Source organism: Chiloscyllium plagiosum, unplaced genomic scaffold (genome assembly GCF_037043375.1).
Source record: "Chiloscyllium plagiosum isolate Xiang-an unplaced genomic scaffold, Cpla_swu_hap1 HiC_scaffold_53X, whole genome shotgun sequence".
Lineage (NCBI taxonomy): Eukaryota > Metazoa > Chordata > Chondrichthyes > Orectolobiformes > Hemiscylliidae > Chiloscyllium > Chiloscyllium plagiosum.
This window is the reverse complement of record NW_028270191.1, coordinates 16,927,379-16,951,069: the sequence shown is the minus strand read 5'-3', so window position 1 is coordinate 16,951,069 and position 23,691 is coordinate 16,927,379. Positions and strand designations below refer to the sequence as shown.

At 42.7% G+C, this 23,691-nt stretch overlaps 1 protein-coding gene across 2 annotated transcripts in view; it reads left to right on the top strand.

The window, feature by feature from the left end:
• The first annotated feature begins 1,048 nt into the window (after positions 1 to 1,048).
• Positions 1,049 to 23,691, top strand: part of LOC122543345 (complement C1q-like protein 2) — a 71,107-nt gene continuing 48,464 nt past the window's right edge. For both annotated transcript variants that reach the window (XM_087985630.1, XM_043681901.2), the window contains exon 1: positions 1,049 to 2,075. In XM_087985630.1, coding sequence (XP_087841756.1) covers positions 1,506 to 2,075 — 570 coding nt within the window. In that variant the 5' untranslated portion in view covers positions 1,049 to 1,505. The remainder of the gene's footprint in view (positions 2,076 to 23,691) is intronic.

Here is a 23,691-nt window from a genome sequence, read left to right as displayed (position 1 = left end):
TGTCTAATCATACTGCAACGCAGCGAAATTATATTTTACTATCTTAGAGGTGTGTCAGTTGGAGCACACCGTGGAAGGAACGTGATTTAATTGTTTGTTTTATGTAACATACGCCCCTCTAATATTTATTCACATAAACAAGTTGAGTGAAGTAATTGTGCATTTATTTAGAAAACAAACTGAAAGGCTTGTTCGTTCATACATGGGTTGAGAAGAAAACAGAGCTAATACTGGCGTTCAAGTATGATTCATTCAATTCATTTTAGTGAATATTGCATTTAGGTTCGACAGACAAAACAGGCAGGAGTTACGTCGGGAAGAAGTGTGTATTCCCGGGGCTTGAGGTCGCAAGTTGTTTAATTCACCTTGTTGCTATGTTAGTTAGAATTGGCGCTGAAAATTGAATTTTCTGTGTAAATTGGCAATGCCTGCGAGTCTGAATGGAGATTGTGCTATTTCTAAATTGGGGGAACACAGGGAATTTGGGGAAAAAAAACTCAGCCACAAAATGAGAGATAACAAAGACCGCTTTGTTGCTAAGCTTTGTTCCAAATGTGTTTTTTGTTTGTCTCGTTACAATGCTTCTCGGAAACTTGGTCTCTAATGAATCCTTCCAGTTCTGCGTTTTCTCTCGATCAGCAGCAGCTCTCTGTTCAAATCCGGGGAAAGTCGGGACGCAAGATTTCGCCAGAATGAATTCAGAGATCGCGCTGAAACCAGAAGTTGTACGTTTTGTAAGAAACCTAATAACAAAGAGGGGCATGAAGCCAATTATTTGTATGATTATTCTCTTGCCATGGGTTTCAGTCAGTGTGATGAAATTTGCACTGAACGAGATTCTGCAGCTTCTACAGAATGTGTTCTGTGCTTAAAGTGTGATCCGCCCGCTAGACAGAATAAATGGTCCTTTAAAAATTACAAGTACGCTAAATATGAGTTATCGCAAGGTTTATTTAAATGCAAATTGCAAATGATTACATCACTTTGGAGTGCTGCAATATTGTCACCAACTTTAATGCTGCAACGGTTGCCCCAGTGCTTGGTTCGTTTTAATATCTTGAAGACCTTTACATTGACTTAAAACGCAGACCTGCCCGCACTTGTGCAAAGCAATCCCAGCCGAGGGCGGTTGGCGTCAGGAAGATGTGATTTCACACGATCTGAAGGCAGGGGTCGCTCAGATTGTCCACAAAATCCCGGTTTCCCTCGTCAGAGCTTCTCCAGCAGCCTCTCGGAGCAGACACTTCGCTCTGCTTTCCTCACTAGCTGGACACTGGAGCTGGCAACAGAGAACGATCCGAGAGCAAAACTTTCTCTAGCAACCCTGTTCTCTTTTGGAGAAACTCTCTCTCGATAGATAAGATTTATTTTTCTCCCCCCTGGTGCGGGTGGTCTCTGGTAAATCGTTCACCATTACTTCCAAAAGTGAAGACGATTTTTTGACGCTGGCTGCGTCCAGGATCAGCCGGAGGAAGCGAGTGATTGGAGCGGCCATTGGGGTGGCAATGGTCTTGGTTCTGCTCATCGCCATCCCTTTGCTGGTCCAAAGCTCCAAGGCCTCTGCCCACTACGAGATGCTGGGCAGCTGCAGGATGGTCTGTGACCCTTACAGCCCAAAACCTAGCTCCACGGCGGCAGAAGCCATCCAGGACCTCGCTGTGATGTCCCCGCCACCCTTCATCCATGGGGGCAAAGGCGACCAGGGTCGCCGAGGCAAGCCCGGACCCAGGGGCCCCCCGGGAGAACCTGGACCCCCAGGGCCGAGAGGTCCACCCGGCGAATGGGGGGATCTGGGGAAACCGGGTCCTCCTGGGCCACCGGGCTCGGGGCCAGGAACATTCAGCACTGCCTTCCACAGCCCCAAGATCGCCTTCTACGCCGGCCTTAAGAAACCGCACGAGGGCTACGAGATTCTTAAGTTTGACGACGTTGTGACTAACGTTGGGAACCACTACGAAGCTTCCACGGGCAAGTTCACCTGCACCGTGCCCGGGATCTACTTCTTCACTTACCATGTACTGATGAGAGGAGGGGACGGCACCAGTATGTGGGCTGACCTGTGCAAGAATGGCCAGGTAAGTGCTCATGCCCCCAACAGTCATTTACTCGGAGAGGAAAAGTTCCGCCGATAGATGCAGGAAACTTCAGCAGAGCCGCTCACCATTGAACGTTCGATTGGGAGGAGGTTGAGTTTATTGTTGGACAAAGTGGGCTGATTTTTGGGGAGAGGGCCAGTTGTTTTTGGTGGAGGGAGGGTCGATGGCGCTGGATCTACATCATTTTGTCTGTCTTCCTTCCCGATTCTTCACCTTATTACATTTCCTTCCATGGGATAGAATGATGTTCAAACGAACGTGCAACGTCGCCCAAAAACAAGGGCACGGTTCCAAAGTGAGTGCAAAGGAATAAAAGGCTGTGCGGTTAAAAAGGCCGTGGGTGTACAATATGTACTTATTGTATCATCATAATTGGCCCGCACAGAGGGAGGCCATCCACTCAATCTTGTTTTTGCGAATCATTGAAAGTTTCCAGTTAGACCCCCTCTTTATTTTTCCCCATAATGCTGCAATGCCCCCCTTTTAAAATATACACCCAATTTAGAAAGTTGCTGCTTTCCACTACTTTCAAGCAATACATTCTGGTTAACTTATGGCGTCAAAAAACAATCTATTTGTCTTTCCCTCTGCCTTTTTAATTTGCTAATTATTTTAACTCCAGGTCCCTTGGTTACAGATTCCTGAGAGTGGAAATAGTTTATACCTACCAAAACCCTCGGCTTTTTGTACACATTAAATCCTTGAACCTTCGCTGCTGTGAAGAGACCAATCCCAGCTTCTCTTGGCTCCCCACATAACTGAATTTCCTCAATTTTGAAAGGGTTCTACGTCTCATCTTCTGAAAGTGAGGTTTTCTGAAATTGAACACCGTATTTTAACTGAAGTCTAACCAGTGATTTATGCAGGTTTAAAACTTAATTCCCTTGCTTTGTGCTCCGTGTCTGTTTATAAAGCCCAAGATCATGTGTGTGTGTATATTGTGTCTATGGGTGCCTATTCTAAATAATTATTGTGAAATTACAAACTAAAAAATATGCTCAATGTAATTTTGTGTTAAAAGTGTAAAGTGTGCATCACATCTGTAAAGGGAAAGATAGGTTTGCTGTTCTTTGAAGTTGCTCCTCAACTGTATTTTAGGTTGCATTGTACTTGGGAAATCTTGCATGAACCCATGGCCAACATCTATCAATGCAAGGTGCACTCCTACCTGGGCTTCACTCCTGGGAAACCTCAGTGCTGTTTGCTTATCACTGAGTTTTAACAAAAAGCCATGAAGAAATGAATTGACTTTTAGTTTAATATTTCATTACCACAGTATACTATTTCATAAAGCATTTACGGATCCACCATTATGAAAGTCTTGCTACCCAGCATAAACCTGATGTTGTTCAGTTGCCATGGGACCATAGTGAGTTTGTAAGCTGGCAGATGTCATAAGCTGTTGATGTGATCCCAAGCTGCCGACTTGGGCAGCTGCACTCCAGTTGGCAGTCACCTTATGGTGACATGATTTTGTGCTTTTTTTTAGGTTTCATTTGCTTTAGACGATGACTGGTAAGTTGCAGTTGACTGGCAGGGCCCAGGTGTGTTCATAGCTTTGTGTCATATTCAACTCCTGAGCTCTCGCAGTCGAGTCCTCAAAACCCAGGCAACTCAGCACTACCGCTTTTACATATGTTACTTGTTGCTTGGTCCTGCATGCAACTTATGGGGATGAAATGCCGTTTCTTACATTTAAACCCGAAGTGCACCTAAGATCTGTTGGTATTTATAACTTGAAGTATCTGCAAATGAACGGGTGCATAGCTTTCAACTTCATACGTTCTGTACCTTCTGTAGTAATGCATATCACAAAGTTTTGAATTTCCCCTGACACTCTCAAGCAAACTGATGAGATTCAGGCCCACATCAAAATATGTCACCCCGTATAGTGGGATTTCTCCAGTGCTGCAAAGAGAGTGACAGCACAAGTGCAAAGCTGCAGCTGATCAGTCTTGTAACAAAATCTTTTAACCACCTTTCTGCATGCTTTTCCCTTATGTACTGTCAAAAACTAGTCACAGCCTAAAAGCATGTGGAAATATTGCTAAATAATAAATAGATGCTTCCTCTTTTGTAAATGGCTGTTATTTTCTGTTGATTGGTACTGGAAGAATGTCACCTGCAACCTTCTGAATAACTATTGCTTCTGAACGAGATTGTTGGCATCTAACAAATGAGAGCTGAATGGGATCAGTGGGGGCCAGGGCTGGGGTACCTCAGAACATTGTTGGGCAGAGCATTGTGAGGCATATTTTCTCAACTGCAGTTGGAAACAGTCATTGTGCTTTGGATGGTATCTTATTCATTCAAGTGGAAAAGGAACTGTATGTTATTTTTGCCAGTGATACAGCACAAAAAATATGTATTGGTTTAGAAAATTAAAACAGGTGTTTGACAAGAAAATGAAAGAAAAGCATCGCTAAACATTTTTTTGATTTTGAAGATATTCCTTTAATAGCTCCCTGTGATTTGATTATCTTGGCATAAGTCATATCCACTTTAGGGATTCACTTAGCTCACTCAGAGTATCCTAAATGCGACAAAATATGACACTCTTGAAGCTCAAACTGCAAGTAGAAGTATAGGGTCACTCATTTAAATGAACAACACATGTACATACATTAGAGTTAAAGATTCTGAACCTTATTCCCATTGTTTTCTATATGAAACACAGCCATATGAATTACATATTACATGCATTAATTAGCTGTTTACAGATTTGTCCCATTCACTTGTTTAAAGATTTTAACAGTTTGCTGCCCTTGTTCAATAAAACAAAAAAGTAAAAATGCATGAGTAGAGATGCGTGTAGAATTAAAAGCGACAATTGAACAGCTTTATTGTTACTTTTCCTGATGTCCTTTTTGAAGCAATAGATTTAATGTAGAAAGCCAAAGAGATGGGAGATTAATTATGTTTAATGACATACCTATTTATGTGGAGAAAATATTTTCATTTTTTCCATCGCCTGCACTTTCTCTTTTTCTAACAATATTACTGTACTCTTATCATTTTACTATTCTTAGTAAAATTATTGTTGTTAAAAACTAACAGATGTGTCTCTGATAAACACATAGCCCTCCTTGCTTGTACCTTCCTATAGCCTTCAACCTGTCCTGGACATGCAATGTATTATCTGGGTCAACAATTGAACTTTGTTCTTCCAAACATCCCTTTGTCTTTGTTTGCTTGATTCATGAATTCACAGTGCTTAATGGTTTCTCTGCCCTTATCTACTCTGTAGTCCTGTCTTACTTTGTTCCACCTGATTGGTTTTGCGCTCTCCTATAAAACTGACATTACTTTAAATTTAAAATATAAATCAAAGCAATGTGGTTCTTCCTTTCTCCCATCCTTTTGTGGTAATGTTTGCAATTCATCAGGGTGAAGATTGTCAGTGATTGAAAATGGAACAATTTTCCACTTTAGGCAACAGTTTCCAGCATCAAGGATTTTTAGGTATAATGTGACCTGATGCAGAGTAAAGATTCCTATAACATAAAGCTTCCTCAGCTACATGCATCAACTTCAGTCTGAGTCAGGCACATTCTAGTACACCAGTGTAATGTTTCAACTTCCTACCACAACTACCTTTATGACCTCTCCAAGGAAGATTGTCAATCTGATGGCAATTAGTACTCCGTTTACACTGTGTAGCCATGAGTACAGGAACAGGGTCATGACCATCCAACTTTATTTCGTCTCATGATCATCCAACTTCATTTCATCTATGTCTCCTATTGAGAGGAGCATTTTAATCCATCTGTCTTAGCTGAAGTTGAACCCACCATTGAAGTTGAAAGGGTGATGTGTCAACGACATGTGCATCCAATCTTTGTTATTGCTGTTTTTGAGACCAAACACTGCAGCCTTGGATTAGTTTAAAACCTGTCTGTACTGTGTATTCAACAACTTCTCAAGGGCAGTTAGGAGAGGCAACAAATGCTAGCCTCATCAGCAAAGCCCAATAATGGAAGAATAGGACAAAATGGCTGTTGCTAGTAGGGAATGGAATTGATGTGGTTCAATTATTACAAGACTTTTAACTGCTAAAACATTCATATTACACAAAGGAGATGCCAAACTAGTACATGTAATATTTTTCAATTTAAAAATAAGATTCTCAAAAGTAAATTAAATAATTTTTGAAATAAATATTTTAAAATGTTCAAGGTATCAAATGACTGTACCATCACTAGTTACCAAATTTAAAAGTAACACACCTTGGATATAAAATCTGACTTGATTCAGCAATTGGCAAAAAAAAATCCTTCAAATAAACTGGGCCTGCAAAATCCTAAACCCACGGAAGAATTGCCAAATCAGTTAACACCCCTGGCTAATAAATACCTTTTGAGTAGAGTTGAATGCATATGCATATACACATGAGAACGGGATTGAAAATATGGTTGATTCTACTATAATGCATGTTTCTTCAACATGAATTGGCTTTAACATGATTGAAGAACTTAGACCGTTATTCATAGAATGCAAACTTTCCTTACCTCTTTTGCTATTCAGGTAGTTCTTCTACAACACGATGGTTGCGTTCTTGAGCAACCCTGCGTTACAGAAAAATTGCGTTTAGAAATGTAGAGTGTTGATGATGTAATCACATTACAGCCAACACATGTTTTAAAAGTTCGCGCTTCAGAAACAGTGTCCCAATTCATCAATCGCATTACAGTGAATTTGCGTTAGCGAAACCCATGTTATAGCAGAACAAACTGTAACACAATTCCGGCCCCATTAGTTTAAATGGAGCAGCTATCGAGTGATTTTCTTATAACACAAGATCGCACAATAATGGAACTGCAAATGGCGACAATCAAACATTTTGAGAGATATGATGATTGGACCAATTAAATGTCATATAAAGAAAGGCACTGGATGTGAAATGTATAGTATAGTATCACTTAAAATGGTTATTCTTGAATTTGAATTAATTTACTTTCAAGGGGGAGGGAGAAGGTTTGTAGAATCAAAAACAGAAATTGTTGGAAAATCTCAGCATCTGTGGAGAGAATCAGAGTTAATGGTTTGGCTCCAGTGATCCTTCTTCAGAACTTCCTTCAGAAAGTTTGTACAATGTTTCGTCAGTCCAGGGTAGATTGAATATGGCCTGCAGAAGGAATCACCTTGATTTGGTCGCTATCATGTTACTTGAAGAAAATATGATTTCTACATCATGACAGGTCTTTGGTAGGTTGCCAGTTGTGGTGATTGTAATGTGGTCAGCTGGGTAGACCTCTTAGAATATGAGTTCCCTGATTGGGGCTGTTAATCTGGTCCAATCAGAAAGCCCTGGCTGATATAAACAGGAGTGTCAGACGTTCTGTTCACTCTGAGTGCTGGCTCTGAGGGAGCTGGGTCAGTGTCAAGGTCTCTCCATGTGTAAATAAAGGGTGACGGATCCTGCCTTCAAAGAATGGGCCCAGTATGTGGAAAGAATGCATTATTTTTTACGGGCAAATGACATTGGAGCAGATGAAAAGCAATGAGTAATCTTTCTGACAGCTTGTGAACCTGTAGCTTTTTCGGTATTAGGAGCCTAACGTTTGCTGAGGTAACAGATACTAAAACATTTCAAGAGTTTATGAATTTCTTTAAGGAATGTTAAGACCCCAAGCCTCCTCTAATTCTGAGATGCTATCGGTTTTACTTGGCAGTTCAAGGACTAGGGTAATGCTTATTGGAATTTTTGACGGCTAAGACGACTGGCAGAGGCATGTGACTTTGATTTAACCCTTAATGAGATGCTGAGAGACTGTTTGCTATGTGGAATTAATTATGTAACCATACAAAAGTGCCAACTGGCTAAAGCCTAACTGGACTTAACAAACAGGCACTACGACTGGTTTTATCATTAGAAAGTACGGCAAGTGGAGCATATGAGTTACAAGGTATTCCGATGGATGTGGACTCCTTTGCCAGGCCCCCCAAGCTTGGGGAACACCACTTGAGTGAAGGCAATTGTGTGCCCTCACTCAGGACATATCCTGAACAGAGAAATTCTAGACCAGCCCACAGCAAAATCCCAAAACAAAACCAAGCCTCAGCCAAATGGTTAACATTTTTCTTCATGTTCCAGGCCAGCAAGCCATTGTAGTTGCTGCCAGTATGCGGACTCGAGACAGCAAAAGAGTCCCAACTAGGCCTGAATTGGGTAAGAGAACTGGGCAGTATCCCAGAGAGTGCACACCCTGCAAAGTTCTCTTACATCTGGTTTGGAACAGTTAATTGCTTAGCAACATCCAAATCAAAACCAATCAAAATAAACATCTGGTTAAATGGTCACCTGGTTAAAACGGAGGGTGATAACGGCGTGGCTGTATCAGTGATTGCAGAACCAGTCTGGACTCGAACCCTTAAGTTTGTGCAAGACCTCGGCTAGACTGAGAATCTGTACTGGGGAACGTTTACAGATTAAGGATATAACTGCGGTTCCGGTCTCTTATGAGAAGCAACTGGTTCAGTTCCCACTAATTGTAGTAAAAGGCTTGGGCCCAAGCTGGATGGGGCAGAATTGGTTGAGAAAGATTCAGCTTGATTGACTCAACATTTTTCTATTCAAAAATGGCTGCCTGAGTGAAGTCCTAATTAAATAAGTGGAGGTTTTTCAGGAAGGTCTAGGGACTATCAAAAGAGCCAAGGCCACCTTGCATATTGACCAGGAAGCAGTTCCATGATTCTCCAAGGCCCGTCCAGTGCCATTTGCCTCACGGGCAAAAGTAGAGGCAGAAATCAGGAAGCTGGAAATTGAAGGAATCATCAAACCAATCCAGTTTGTGGAACGGGTCGCTCCAGTTGTACCGATTGTTAAGCCCGATGAGTCAGTTCGCCTTTGTGGGGATTATAAACAAACAGTAAACTGCTTCTAACAGCTGGATAAATACCCAATCCCTCGCTCAGAGGATTTATACACAAAGCTGGCAAGGGGGCTGTCCTTCATGAGCCACGTGTACTTGTAATTGTGATTAGATGAGGATTTGCAGACATATGCTACAATTAACATCAATGAGGGCTTGTATCAATATATGTGACTGCCATTTGGGGTATCTTCAGCCTGTGCCATTTTCCAGTGGATGATGGACAACACTTTACAAGGTCTAGCCAAGGTCCCCATTCATCTGGATGACCTGCTAATAACTGGGAAGACCAATAAAGAGCATTTATAGCACTTGGACATGAGACCATAAGACCTAGGAGCAGAAATTAGGCCATTTAGCCCATCGAGTCTGCTCCACCATTCAATCATGGCTGATAAGTTTCTCAATCCCATTATTCTGCTCCCTCTCCGTAACCCTTGATCCCCTTGATACTCAAGAAACTATTTATCTCCGTCTTAAATATACTCAGTGACCTGGGCTCCACAGCCTTCTGTGCTTAAACATTTCTCCAAGGTGTGTGTATGCCTTCAGAGGGAAAAATGAATGCTCCAGGCACACCAAGTGATCTACTTGGGCTGCAGGGTTGACAAGACCAGGTTATACCCTTAGGAAGATAAAGTGAAGGCGATCGAAGGTGCCCTGGCTCCCATGTCTGTACCGAAGCTTCGGTCTTTCCTCAGGTTAATGAATTATTACAGAAAGTTCATACATAACTTAGCCTCCATCCTGGCACCCTTACATCTGCTATTGGAAATGGTCACGTAGCCAAAACGTGGCCTTTAGGGAAGTGAAGAAGCAGCTATCATTGTCTAAGGTGTTGTAGCCCAACATGATCCCAAGCGAGATCTGTTGCTGATATGTGATGCCTCCCGGTACGGTATCAGGGTTGTGTTGACTCACAGATGGCTCAATGGAGAAGAACACTTCCTGGGCGTTGGCTGATGCAGAGCGCAAATGCAACTCGGTAGAGAAGGAAGGTTTGATGATCATTTTTGGTGTGAGAAGGTTCCACCAATACCTTTTATGGATGTAAATTTGTAACAGTAACAGACCACAAACCCCTGCAAGGGCTACTGAAAGAGGACAGTGCTGTGCCAACCATAGCTTCAGGTTGAATTCAGCGGTGGGCTCTCATTCTAAGTGTATACTAGTACAAGATAGAACACTGTCCGGGAGGCCAAGTAGCAAATGCAAATGCAATGAGCCACCTCCCATTGACAGATACATCACTGGTGGTGCTACCACTGGAAGTCCATTCTGGTTTTAAATTTTCTGGACACCCTTCTGGTCACCACCGACAATATCCGTCTGTGGATGCAAAAAGATCCGGTCCTGGCAAAACTAAAACAGCTGGTGGTAATGAGGGAAACCAAAGGGCCGTCACAACCAGAAATGAAACTTTTCTGGATACAGCGAGATGGGATCAGCATAGAGGATGGCAGATTATTATGGGGAGCCAGAGGTGATTGTCTTGAGCAAAGGTTGCTACCAGATACTGCTAAACTCCACCAGGGTCATCCAGGGATTTCCAAAATGAAGACATTGGTGAGAAGCTATGTCTGGTGGCCAGGATTGGATGAAGACATAGCTGCATTGATGGGGTAGTGTCCAGAATGCCACCAAGGCCAAGAATTACTATCACCAGCACCCTCACATTCGTGGGAATGGCTGGGTAAAACCTGAACTCAGTTACATATTGACAATGTGGGTCCTTTCATGGGGTCACTGTTCTTAGTCATTGTAGACGTCCACTCAAAGTGGTTGGATATGTAGAGTTCATTTGTCAAACATGGGGATGATAATTGAAAATTTGTGTGCATCTTTTGCAATGCACAGACTCCTGGAAGTGTTGGTCGCAGACAATAGGCCATCGTTAACCAGCAGGGAATTTAAGTATTTCCAGAAGTCGAATGGCACTCGGCATGTCTGGACAGCTCCATACCATCTACTGTCCAATGGTCTGGCAGAAAGAGCAGTCCAAACTTTTAAAACTGGTTTAAAGAAACAGCCTAAAGCTTCACTCAATACCAAACTGTCCCGATTCCTTTTTGATTATAGGACCACCCCTCATGCAGCTACAGGGATAGCTCCAGCAGAGTTGCTAATGGGGAGAATACTCTGCACCAGGTTAAATCTGATCTTCCAGGGCCTGGTGGGGAGGGGTGAAACAGCATCAGGAACACCAAGGCTGGACATAAGACTCCTCTAAGCAAGAGAGGCAGTTTACGTCGGGGGACAAAGTTTGGTGCCAGAACCACACAAATAGCCATCCATAGGTAAGAGGCATGATTGACGCAAGTTCAGTCCCTGAAAGGATGTTAGAACCCATGGGTTCTCCACCTCTGTCTAGTGTCGAAGAAACCTCAGATTCTGAGGTGGACGGGGTTGATTTTGTAGCCTTGAATCCTTTACCACCCGAAAAAGAGGATGAATTTCCTCCGAAATGTTCTGGGCACAAGAGGCTGGCTACCGTCTAATACACGCTGCCCCTATCCAAGGCTGAGTCAGGGGCCAGAGGGAACTGGACCCGGTGTGAAAACTCCTTGGGGAGGCTACAAGAAGAAGGAACCAACCTATGTCCTCGGACTCAGAGGGGGATAGGTGTAGTGATTGTAACGAGGTCAGTCAGGTAGACCTCACAGAATATGTGTTCCCTGATTGGGGCTGATAATCTGGTCAAATCAAGGAGCCCTGGCTGACAGATAGAAACAGGAGTGTTGGAGGTTCTGTTCACTCTGAGAGCTGGCTCTGAGGAAGCTGGATCAATGTCAAGGACGTACCACGTGTAAATAAGGGGTGACTTGGTGACGTGTTACCAGTCTCTGTAGGGTTATTTCACCTGTAACCAGCAGTTGTGAGGCATAAAAATTGGTAACATAGTGATAACTTCACTTCATTTTCACTTTCTTGCCCCTGCGGAAAATCCCAAATGAGAATTAATTTTGATTACATTGCTTTTTTTTAAAAACATACATGAAAGTAAATGATAACAATACAGAAAGAATGTTACTCAATCACAGAAGTTTAAATTTAGCTGTAATGTGTATTAAACTATTCCAATGTAATTAACCTGTCAGTGAGTCCAATTGAGTATATATTCTCATCCGTACATTAACTTCTGATAAACGTTCTTACAGAGAAATGAGTTCAGGAACATCCGAAGGATTGTAACCTTTTCCCGGAATACATGCAACAGTAATGCTGACACACAGGAGTTAGCCTCATGAGAGTCACCATTATATCTCCCTGTTTAACTTCCAGGATTATATGACATTTCATTCTTAGCTTTTGCTGTAATTTCACAGATGGATATGCTTATTGATACTTTTCGCTGCAATTTGCATATGTTGAAACTTTTTGCATATTTTGTTTTTAATTGAATTAGAAACACTTATAAAATTAAACAGTTAATTATGAGAGTGGGACTAATTGGAAATGTCTTTCAAACAGCTGACAAAGGTACGATGGATCGAATGGTCTACTTCTGGTCTGAATAATTTTATGATTCTGCTTTAATAAATTACTGCAACGTTTTGCAATAGAAGCTAACGTAAAGTTGCAAGAATTGCCATCAATGCAGCACAATGTTGAGAGTTTCTAAGTTGAATATTCTAGCTCTCCCAAGAACTGAGCTCCTCCCTATCCATTTAACACAATTACTACACAGATGATCACAAATTTCTACTGCCAGACATCAAATATTTGTCACAACTCTATAACTGTCTTAGTATGAAAAATATCTTTAGAAATTATATTTCAAGCATGCAGAACAATTAAAACAAATCAAAACCAGCAGGAATGGGATGATGAATATCATCTCTGGAAACAACTATAACTCATTTGTGACTTTGCACTTGTAAGTTATTCCATCAGCTTTACTCGTGTGGGTATTTATCATACCTCACTGCTGTCTGTGACACATTCTCTTTGTAGTAAAATGCAATTGTCTTTTATTTGTGAATTGATTGATATGCTTGTCCTGGGTGAATACAAGTGATGCTAACTTTACATTGAGTATGTGGACAAGATTTGATTGAGGGGAAAAATTTGCTGGTGCATTGAAGGGTGACCTTTCTATGCATAGCCATGTTGCCTTCTCAATTAGCTCCTGATATATAGGCTCTGTTTTACATTTAGGCTTTCTAGTGGTCCGTTAGAACAGGTATGATCAATTGATCTATAGCCAGAGGACAGTAAAGTATGTTTTTTTCTTCAAAGCTTGTTATTTTAGCAAGTATTCCTCTGATCAGAAATAAAGTATATGGGATCAAAACATGCCAGCTGATGCCCAGCAGATGCATGGCTAGCGCTGTTCAATCATGTGGGCATTGAAAGAGAAGTTTGGGATTAATTCCTGTTATTCATTCATTATGAATTCTAAGCATCAGATGTGCCTTCATGGTGAAAGGCACAAAATTGGAGGTGGGAATTGAAATCAAAAATTGAGTCAAATTCAGACTGAAGAATCCAGTTCAGTTGTGGTGCAACTGGTCTATTACTATAACTGTCCTGAATTTCATGCACTCATATCAGTATAAACAAATATTAGTGAAAATGCCCCAAATTCATGGCTATTTAATACGTGCTATGGGATCCTACTGAGGATTTGATTTTGCTGTACAATTTGTAAGTTGAAGGCACTAACCAAACTCCTCTCATTGAACAACCTTATAGCCAGCAGACAGAGTTCTAATAGGATGGATTCAAAATCATTTTCCTGAGGTGGAACAATAATTTACCAGTCCCACGTACTGACAATGAAACACAATATCATTCTCTCTTGCAGGCTGTATTTAAGCTCAAGTAACAGTTGTAAAAGGAATAATTTTTTGGTGATTAATTGGTAGTGATCAAAACCTATGAATTCAACAGGGCCCTCTATGCAGAGAGAACCTTGTTACTGAGGGTGGATTGAAACCTTTGTTTGGTCAATGACATATTGCCCCATTAGATAAAATGGGATCCAAAGAGAAACAAAGGACTGAATCTTAAATTTTTTGGCGAGGTTTGAATTGCATTGATTTACTTTGAAAGGATTCTCACTGCGAGGCCTAATAGGTTTTCTTGCTGTATCTTACCTAACTTGCCTCATTAACAAACTGCCCTCCTACCGTGGTATTTCTCATGTCTGATTCTGGCTCCATCTCATCACACATCATTCCCAGAACAGCTCACTACTTAGCAGATATCCCAAAATTCATTGGCATCCCTTACACAGGTGCCATCTTTCAAAGGCCATCAGGCATCTGGACAAGCACTATCAAACCAGAGAAGCCCTACATGGTTCTTGAGATTTGCCTAAGACATGACAGACAGGGGAAAACCAGTGCCTCACTGTATGGGCAGGAATCCTGCAGATCCTGTTGGATTCATGGTGCACATGTGGGACTTCCTCTTCCCCCAGGACCAGTAGTAGATGCCATGACAACCAGCCTGGTCCACATAGAGACTGTCACCCAGCTCAGTACAGTCTCAGCATCTGGAGGAATGCCCAGCACTGCAGTAGAAAGGTCAGTGACCTTCCCCACTCCACCAGCGTAAGTGCCACCATCTTCTCTCCAATACCTCACACTCCCACTGTCTCTCTCTGCTCCTGTACCCACCTCCCACCCAGGCTAATGCTCTACCACTCTCATTATTGCTGCAATATCTTCCCTTACCCATCCCAATCCCAGATACCACTGCATGCCCTCTGCGCTGCCTCCTCACTCACTCAGGACAACACCCCACCTGCGCCAAAGGTAACAGCTGTTCCATCCACTTTCATCTTCCTTTATACCTGCCTCTCATTCATTCCATAAGACCATAAGATGTCAGAGTAGAATTAGGTCATTCGGCCCATCGGCTCTGCTCCACCATTCGATCATGGCTGATATGTTTCTCAACACCATTTCTTCTGCTTTCTCCCCGGAATCCTTGATCCTTTTACTAATCAAGATACTATGTATCTCTGAGTAAAGACACTCAATGACTTGGCCTCCACAGCCTTCTGCAGCAATGAACTCCATCCTCTGGCTGAAGAAATTCCTCCTCATCTCAGTCCGAAAGGGCTATCCCTTCACCCTGAGGCAATGCCCTCAGGTCCTAGTCTCTCCTACTAGTGGAAACATCTTCTTCATATCCAATCTATCCAGGCCTCTCAGTATTCTGTACATTTCAATCAGATCCCCCCGTATCCTTCTAAACTCCATCGCATACTAACCCAGAGTCCTCAAATGCATCTCATATGAAAAGACCTTAAAACCTGGGATCATACTTGTGAACCTCTTCTGAAACCCTCTAAGACCAGCATATCCCTCCTCACATACAGGTCACAATATTCCAAATGCAACCTGACTAGACCTGATTCAGCCACATCTATACATCCCTTTTGAAATGAATGCTAACATTGCATTTGCCTTCCTCACTGCCAACTGAACCTGCATGTTAACCTTAAGAGAATCCTGAACTAGGATTCCCAAGCCCCTCTGTGCTTCAGATTTCTAAAGCCTTTCCCCATTCAGGTTCAGAAGGAAACTTTGTTCAGACTACGGTGTACCACCCTACCTCGGCTGATGAACCAGTTGTTCATCGTCATATTGAACAACACTTGAAAGAAACACTGAGGGTGGAAAAGATGCAAACTCTGGGTGGGGGATGTGACTGCCCACCACCGAGATTGGCTTGGTAGCAATACTACTGATTGAGCTGGCCAGGTCCTAAAGAACATAGCTGCCAGACTGGGTCTGTAGCAAGTGGTGAGGGAACCAACAAGAGGGAGAAACATACTTGACCTCATCCTTACCAATCTGCTCGTTGTTGAAGCATCTGTCCATGACAGTATCATTAAGAGTAATTTTAAAAAGGACCAAATGTTGTAGAATATTAATGTAAAAAACAGCCCTATTACATAGCCCACAAAACACATTGAATTGAGATCCAAATTCAAATAAAGCAAAACAGTTACTTAAAAGGATTTTGGGTTTCACCCCCACACTCCCTGTGAGATAAAACCAGTTCCCTGTAATTACAAATATTCTGCCAATTGACTCCTTATTCCCAGACTAAAGACAATGCGGTTGTATAAGGTCATCATTCTTCTTGGGTTTAAAAAATGCTGGAAATCTTTAGCATGGCTTTCCCTTCCATTTTTCAACAGTTTCAACCCTTGCAAGGTTGACTGATGTTATAAGCATCCTCAAACTTTGACCATACACAGTGAACACAGACAACTAAAACTTCAACCAGCAAATAGGTATTGCTTAATATTTCAGTAACAGATCTGGGTCTTGATTGGTCCATTATGTCATAATCATCAACCCTTTCCATGTGAATTTCCTATCTATTGTCAGGAATGCTTGTCCCATTTTTAAAGTCGCAACTTCCTAACTTGCCTCTATATACTACTTCCATGTCCGCAGTCTCCACACCCACTTTGGGGTCCTGACCTTTGTGTGGGGGATTTCTCCTCTTAACAACCGGTCTAAGGCACAGTGGTTGAGATAGACACACTATTTGTATTTATTTTATGTACTATGCTCTGGAGCCTAAAACCTCACTATTAGAGAACTCTGACCTCCAAATTCCAGGGGGACTTTAACCTCCCTTTCCAGGTGACTGAAACCTCCCTTCCCAGTGAACTTATCGATGTACAAGTGCATAAGTTATCTCAGAGATTCCGTCACTACAGAGTCCCAGGGGATGAGGGGTCTAGTGAGTGAGACCAAGGTAACTCTTACCAAGTGGGCCCATCTGTCTCATGTTACCGTCACACAGGCAATCACTTACTCAGTCCATCTAGAAGCTCTGTATATATTGGAATCCCACTGCTGCCACAAAAAGTAAGGTTCTTTTTTTCTTGAGATTCTTACATACTTGATCCAACTGCAATACGCCAACTTTTGTGAACAGTCAAAATTTATTAAGCAAGTACAAGCTTTGGAGGATCACTTAACACTCTTTGCAATGCTTGTGAAGTGTGTCAAGAGAAGCTGTCTGAACAAAGGAACAGCCCTTCGTTTATACAAGATCTTTACATCACAGTCAGTAATGCCCACAAGACAACGCCCAGCCAATCCCCCATAGTCACATGCCACTCAAGACACAATGCAGCGACCTGATCATCTCTAGAAACAATGTAATGTAAATCATCCTTTAATGGCAAGATCTATTGTAAGTCGTTTTTTTAAACTACAGGATGTGGTCAGAATTTTAATTGCAATGTTTTTATTGATTCTGAAAGGGAGATGATAATGTAAATTTGCTTCTGAATGATAGGAGATGACAATACCTGCAAGACAGAGAAACATACCACCCTACTCTGAGGGCATCCAATTTCTTGGAGGTCAACAGAGCAAATTAACCCCTTCACATTGAGAATACCCTCCATCATGTTGTGTGGCACTATCACCGTGCTAAATGGGTCAGATTTCAAACAGATCTAGCAACTCAAGACGAGGCATCCATGAGACACCGTATTCATTAACAGCAGCAGAAGTGTACTCCAGCACAATCTGTAACCTCACAGCCCGGCATATCCCCCACTCAACCATTACCATCAAGTCAGGGGGGGGGGGTCACCCCTGGTTCAATGGAGAGGGCAGGAGGTCATGCCAGGAGCAGCACCAGGCATACCTGAAAGTGAGATGTCAGTCTGGTGAAGGTACCAAACAGGACTACTTGTATGCCAGACAGGATAAGCAGCAAGTGATTCACAGAGCTAAGTGATCCCACAACCAACAGATTAGATCTAAGCTCTGCAATCCTGCCACATCCAGTTGTGAATGGTGGTGAACAGTTAAACAACTCACTGGAGGAGGCGGCTCCACAAATATCCCCATCCTCAATGATGGAAGAGCCTAACACATTAGTGCAAAATACAAGGCTGAAGCATTTGCAGCAGTCTTCAGCCAGAACTGCCGAGTGGATGATCCATCTCGGCCTCCTCCAGTGATTCCTCAGCATCACGGACACCAGTCTTCAACCAATTTGACTCACACTGCATGATATCAAAAAACTGTTGGAGGCACTAGATACTGCACTGGCTATGGGCCCTGTTACTATCCTGGCAATAGTACTGAGACTTGTCGTCCAGAACTTGCTGCTCCCCTAGCCAAGCTGTTCCAGTACAGTTACAACATTGGCATCTACCCGACAATGTGGAAAATTGCCCAGATATGTTCTGTACACAAAATGCAAGACAAATCCAACCGGCCAATTAGAGCCCAATCAGTCTACTCTTCATCATCAGTAAAGTGTTGGAAAATGTCATCAACAGCAGCACCTGCTCAGCAATAATCTGCTCAGTGATGCCCAGTTTGGGTTCTGCCAGGGTCACTCAGCTCCTGACCTCATTCTAGAGGTGAGGTGAGACTGACAGCTCTACAGTCGCTACAAGAACAGGTCAGTGGCTAGGAATCCTGTACGAAGTAATTCACTTCCTGACTCCCCAAAGCCTGTCCACCATCTGCAAGGCACAATTCAGGAGTGTGATGGAATACTCCCCATTTGCCTGGATGGGTGTAGCTCCAACAACACTCAAGAAGCTCAACACCATCCAGTATAAAGTAGCCCATTGGCACCATATCCATAAGTATCCACTTCCTCCACCACCGATGCTCAGTAGCAGCACCATGTACTATCTACATGATAGACAGGAGAAATTCACCAAGGCTCCTTCCAAACTCACAATCACTTCCATTTCGAAGGACAAAGGCAGCAAATATATAGAAACACCACTACCTGCAAGTTTGCCTCCAAGACACTTACCATCCTGACTTGAAAAAATATATTGCCATTCCTTCACTGTCACTGGGTCAAAATTCCCCCCCAGGATCTTTGTGGGACTACCTACAGCAGGTCGACTGCAGCAGTTCAAGAAAGCAGCTCACCACCACCTTCTTAAGGTCAACTAGGGAAAGACAATAAATGCTGCCCTGCCAGCTATACCCATGTCCTATGAGCGAATGAAAAAAAATTAGAAAACAGCCTATGCCTCTATATTTCCTACCAAAGTCACACTTTCCCACATTGTAATCCATCTACCACTTCTTTGCCCACCCTTCTGGCCTGACCAGGTCCTTCTGCAGCCTGCCACTTCCTCAGCGCTACCTGTTCCTCCACCTAGCTTCATGTCGCCTGCAAACTTAGCAACAATACCCTCAGGTCCTTTGTCCAGATTGTTAATGTATGGTGTGAGTAGTTGTGGTTCCAACACTGATGTCTGCGGAACTCTGCTAGTCCCTGGCTGTCATCCTGAAAAACACTCCTTTATACTTACTCTCTGCTTTCTGCCAGTCATCCGATTCTTTATCCATACCAGTACCTTGCCCCTCACACCATGGCCTCTTATCATATTTAGCAGCCTCCTGTGCAGTACTTTGTCAAAGGCCTCTGGGGACATCTAACTAGACCATATCCATTGACTCTTCTTTGTCCAAACTGCTCCTCATGACCTGCTCAAAGAATGCTAACAAATTCGTAGGGCATGACCTCGCCTTGTTGAAAACTCAGCCATCTTCTACCATACACTTCCAAGTACTCTGCAATCTCATCCTGAATAATGGGGCTTTAAAATCTTACCAACAACTGAGGTCAGGCTAATCAGCCTATAATTTCCTGTCTTCTGCCTCCCTCTAATGTGTTACATTAGCCATTTTCCAGTCCTCTGGGACCTTTCCTGACTCCAATGATTCCTGAAAGATCACTATCAATGCCTCCACAATCTCCTCAGTGATCTCTTTCAGAACTCTGGGGTGTAGTCCAACTGGTCTGGATAATTTATCTACTTTCAAACCTTTCAGCTTCCCCCCCCCCACCTTCTCCTTAGTGATGGCCACTACACTCACCTTTGGCCCTGATTTTTTGAAGTTCTGGTATAATACTGGTGTCTTCCACTGTTGCAAAGAACCTATTTAGTGTCTCTGCCATTTCTTTGTCCCCCATTCTACTATTACTTCTCCAGCCTCATTTTCCAGCGATCCAATTTCCATTCTTGCCTCTCTCTTACTTCTTATATATTTTACAAAATTCCTGCAATTTTTTTTATATTACTATTACTACTCTCATATTTCATCTTCTTCCCCTTACTTTTTTTTAGTTATCCTCTGGCTTTCTACTAATCTTCACCGCATTGTATGCTTTTTCTTTTGTTTTTATGCTGTTCCCAACTTCCCTTGTCAGCCAAGGTTGCCTCGTCCTCCCCTTGGTATGTTTCTTCTTCCTTGGGATGAATTTCTGCTGTGCCTCCCAAATTACTCTCAGAAACCCCTACCATTGGTGCTTCACCATCTTGCCTCCTCAGCTCCACTTCCAATCAACTCTGACCAGCTCCTCCCTCGTATCTTTTCAGTTACTTTTACTCAATTGCAATGCTTTTACATTTATTCTAGCTTCTCCCTCAACTTGCAGGGTGAATTCTATCATATTACAGTAATGCCCTCTAGGGGTCCCTTTACTCTGATCAAGTCTGCCTCATTACACATCACCAAATCCAGTATTGCCTATTCCCGAGTGGGCTGTACCACAAACTGCTCTGAAAAACTATATCGTAGACATTCCAAGAATTCCTTTTCTTGGGACTCACTACCAACCTGATTTTTCTAGATCACCTGTTTATCAAAGTCCCTCATGATTATCGTCATCATACCTTTCTTCCATGCCTTTTTTATTTCCTGATTTATTTTCTGTCCCACATTCTGATTACTGCTAGGAGGCATGCCATTAAGGTCTCTTTTCCTTTGCAGTTCCTCGATTGTATCCACACAGTATTATGCTTTCCAACTCTATATCATTTCTTGCTATTGATTTAACTTCACTTCTTTCTAATAAGACAACCCCTCTGCCTCTGCCCATCTGCCTGTCTTTTCAATAGGAAATGTATCCTTTGATATTTAGCTCCCAGCCCTGATCCCCCATCAGCCACATCTCTGTGATACCAACAACATCATACCTGCCAATATCAATTTGTGTTACAAGCTCATTTATCTTGTTTCATTTTGTATATGTGATGTGGAGGTGTCGGTGTTGGACTGGGGTATATTGTGTGCATTTCAATACAACACCCTCATTCTTGCGCTGGCTGCCCCCCTTTCTCATAGTTGTCCGTTTATCTGCTGTGCCAGGAGGCAAACAGCCCAAAGTTGGGTAGAAAGACTTGAGATGGGTGGGCGATCTGAAATTCAGCTCTTCACCCCTTATGTGGAGAGTAGCCTAACTCTGACTGTTCATATGGCTGACTAACCATATCTGAGTTGTCTCCATGTTGTTTTTGAAGAAAACGGTATGATGATTGGTATCGGAGAGTGCCTTTGACTTTGTCTGTGAGGACTCTCCGAGCAAAGGCTATTTGCCTTCGGCATGACTGAGGCCTGCTGACAACTATGACAAGCTTGCTTCCTTTGTGTCTGCGCTAAACGACAAGGCAAGACAGAAGTAATTTGAGTCTTGTATTTTCGGCTGAGGGGGAAAAGTACACAAAGGTAGTAAAGGGAAGGGATCCTGTGACTATCCAGGTTGACTCAGAGTGAGTGAACGCTATGACAGCTAGTGAACAGGCTGGAGATATAGCCTGGTGTGTCCCTGAGCACACAGTGTCCTTACTGCAGCATTACTGTGAGAGTTACCAGTACAGCCTGAGGTGGGGCATTGATGAGCAGAAGTGTCCTGTAAGGGAATCGGAGATGTGTCATGAGGGTTCTCACAGGCTGGCACATATTGGATGCCAATGTCTGTGGATGTGGGGTGTCTGTAGCTGGTGACCATGGAGCGTGTCCTGAGATGTTGGTACCTCGTGTCCAACATGGAGGTTGTTTGGAGCAAGCAGTGAGCTGAATTCACCAGGTAACCACTCTGATTTCTATGGTCAGAATTCTTGGCATCTAATTTGTTTAGTGAGTTTGGGAAGACAAGAAGCTGAATATTAATGAGGTGAGTTGGGCCATCACCAAGGTATTTAACAAGCTCTAATCATTGTCGGTTGGCAGTCCACCACTGCCCAGTGTGAGCTCACCACACTGCCTTGAAAGGAGTAAAAGATGGAGCAGGATACTCCTGACATCGAGATAGGCCTTGCTGAGCTTCTTGTTCGATTCTGCCACACGTCTTGCCAGAGTCAACGTTATAGCTCTGACCCCTATAAGATTCTGACAAGGACAATGTTCTGATCTGTTAGACAATTCAGATCAAAATTCCGAACAGTTCCGATCAAAGTGAGAGTGCTATTAGTTCCTTATTGCTTGGATTGAACCCAGATCTCTAAATTGAAGGGAAAGCATTCTAAATTCCCGTTTTTAAAGATACTAAGAAAACCAAAACATGGTTACTTTTACTATAAATATACAATTCTGATTTAGTATCACATTAAGTGGCATGGATGTGAATTTCATTGGACACATGGAAGTTATTGTGAATTGAAAACTAAATATTTCAAACCACTTGACATTGGATAAAGTGGTTGGTGTATGTACCATACACAGTCGAAGAGTTGAGGATAGAACAAAGAACAATATATCACAGGGACAGGTCCTTTGGCCCTCTAAGCCTGCAACAACACAATTTGCCCTTCCATACTAAACTGTCTTCACTTACAGGATCCTTATTTCTCTGTTCCATTCCCATTCATGTGTTCATCCAGGTGCTTCTCAAATACTGCTACTGTGTTTGCTTCCATCACCTCCTCCGGCAGCGTGTTCCTGGCATTCACCACTCTTTGTGTAACAAACCTGCCTCGCACACCTGTTTTAAACTCCTCCCACCCCCCCACACCTTGAACCTGTATCCCCTCATATTTGCTCCCAACACCCTGGGAAAAGCCTCATCCTTTCCACTCTATCCATGCCATTCACAATCTTAGACATTTCTATTAGGTCATCCCACAACCTCCTGTGTTCCAGTGAAAATAAACCCAGTCTATCCAAACTTTCTTCCTAGCTAAAATTCCCCATACCAGGCAGTATCCTGGTAAACCTCTTTTGCACCCTCTCCAAAGCACCCACATCCTTCTGGTAGTGTGGTGACCAGAACTGGACACAATACAATGTACACAATGTCCAAATAAGAAAAGAACTAGTAAAATAAATTACTGCTTAGATCTTTAATTATGCACATTATTTGATCTTTGCTCCACTTGATCCTTTCCTTTGTTTCCAGTCTATCCCCATTATTTCTATGCACTATTTTATTTCATCTGCTCACTCTGAACATTCCAGATGTATCCTTTCTTGTGTCTCCTGGATGATTTCTCCATCTGGTGGCTCATTCTGCAGCATATCTGCTTTGTCCTTTTTTTACTTCCTGACTTTATCCCTGTAAGCCAAGGGTTTTACAGCACACATTCACCAATGTTTTGCTTTAAATAAAGGTACACCAGTGCATTAATACTTGAAAAATTCCTTATGTATTCAGGGACTACAACTAAAGAGCATTAATGTTGATTTACATACTGATGATTGCTGATCTCTGCTTCATCCGTGGATCTGATCAGGTGTACCCTAGAACTCTGTGGGAAGCTAGGAAGGTAATTGCAAAGCCCCTTGCTGAGATACCTATATCGACAATAGTCACAGGTGAGGTGCCAGAAGACTAAGAGGTTGGCTAACATGGTGCCACCAATTAAGAAAGGTGGTAAGGACAAGCCAGAGAACTATAGACCAGTGAACCTGACGTCGGTGGTGGGCAAGTTGTTGGAGGGAATCCTGAGGGACAGGACATACATGTATTTGGAA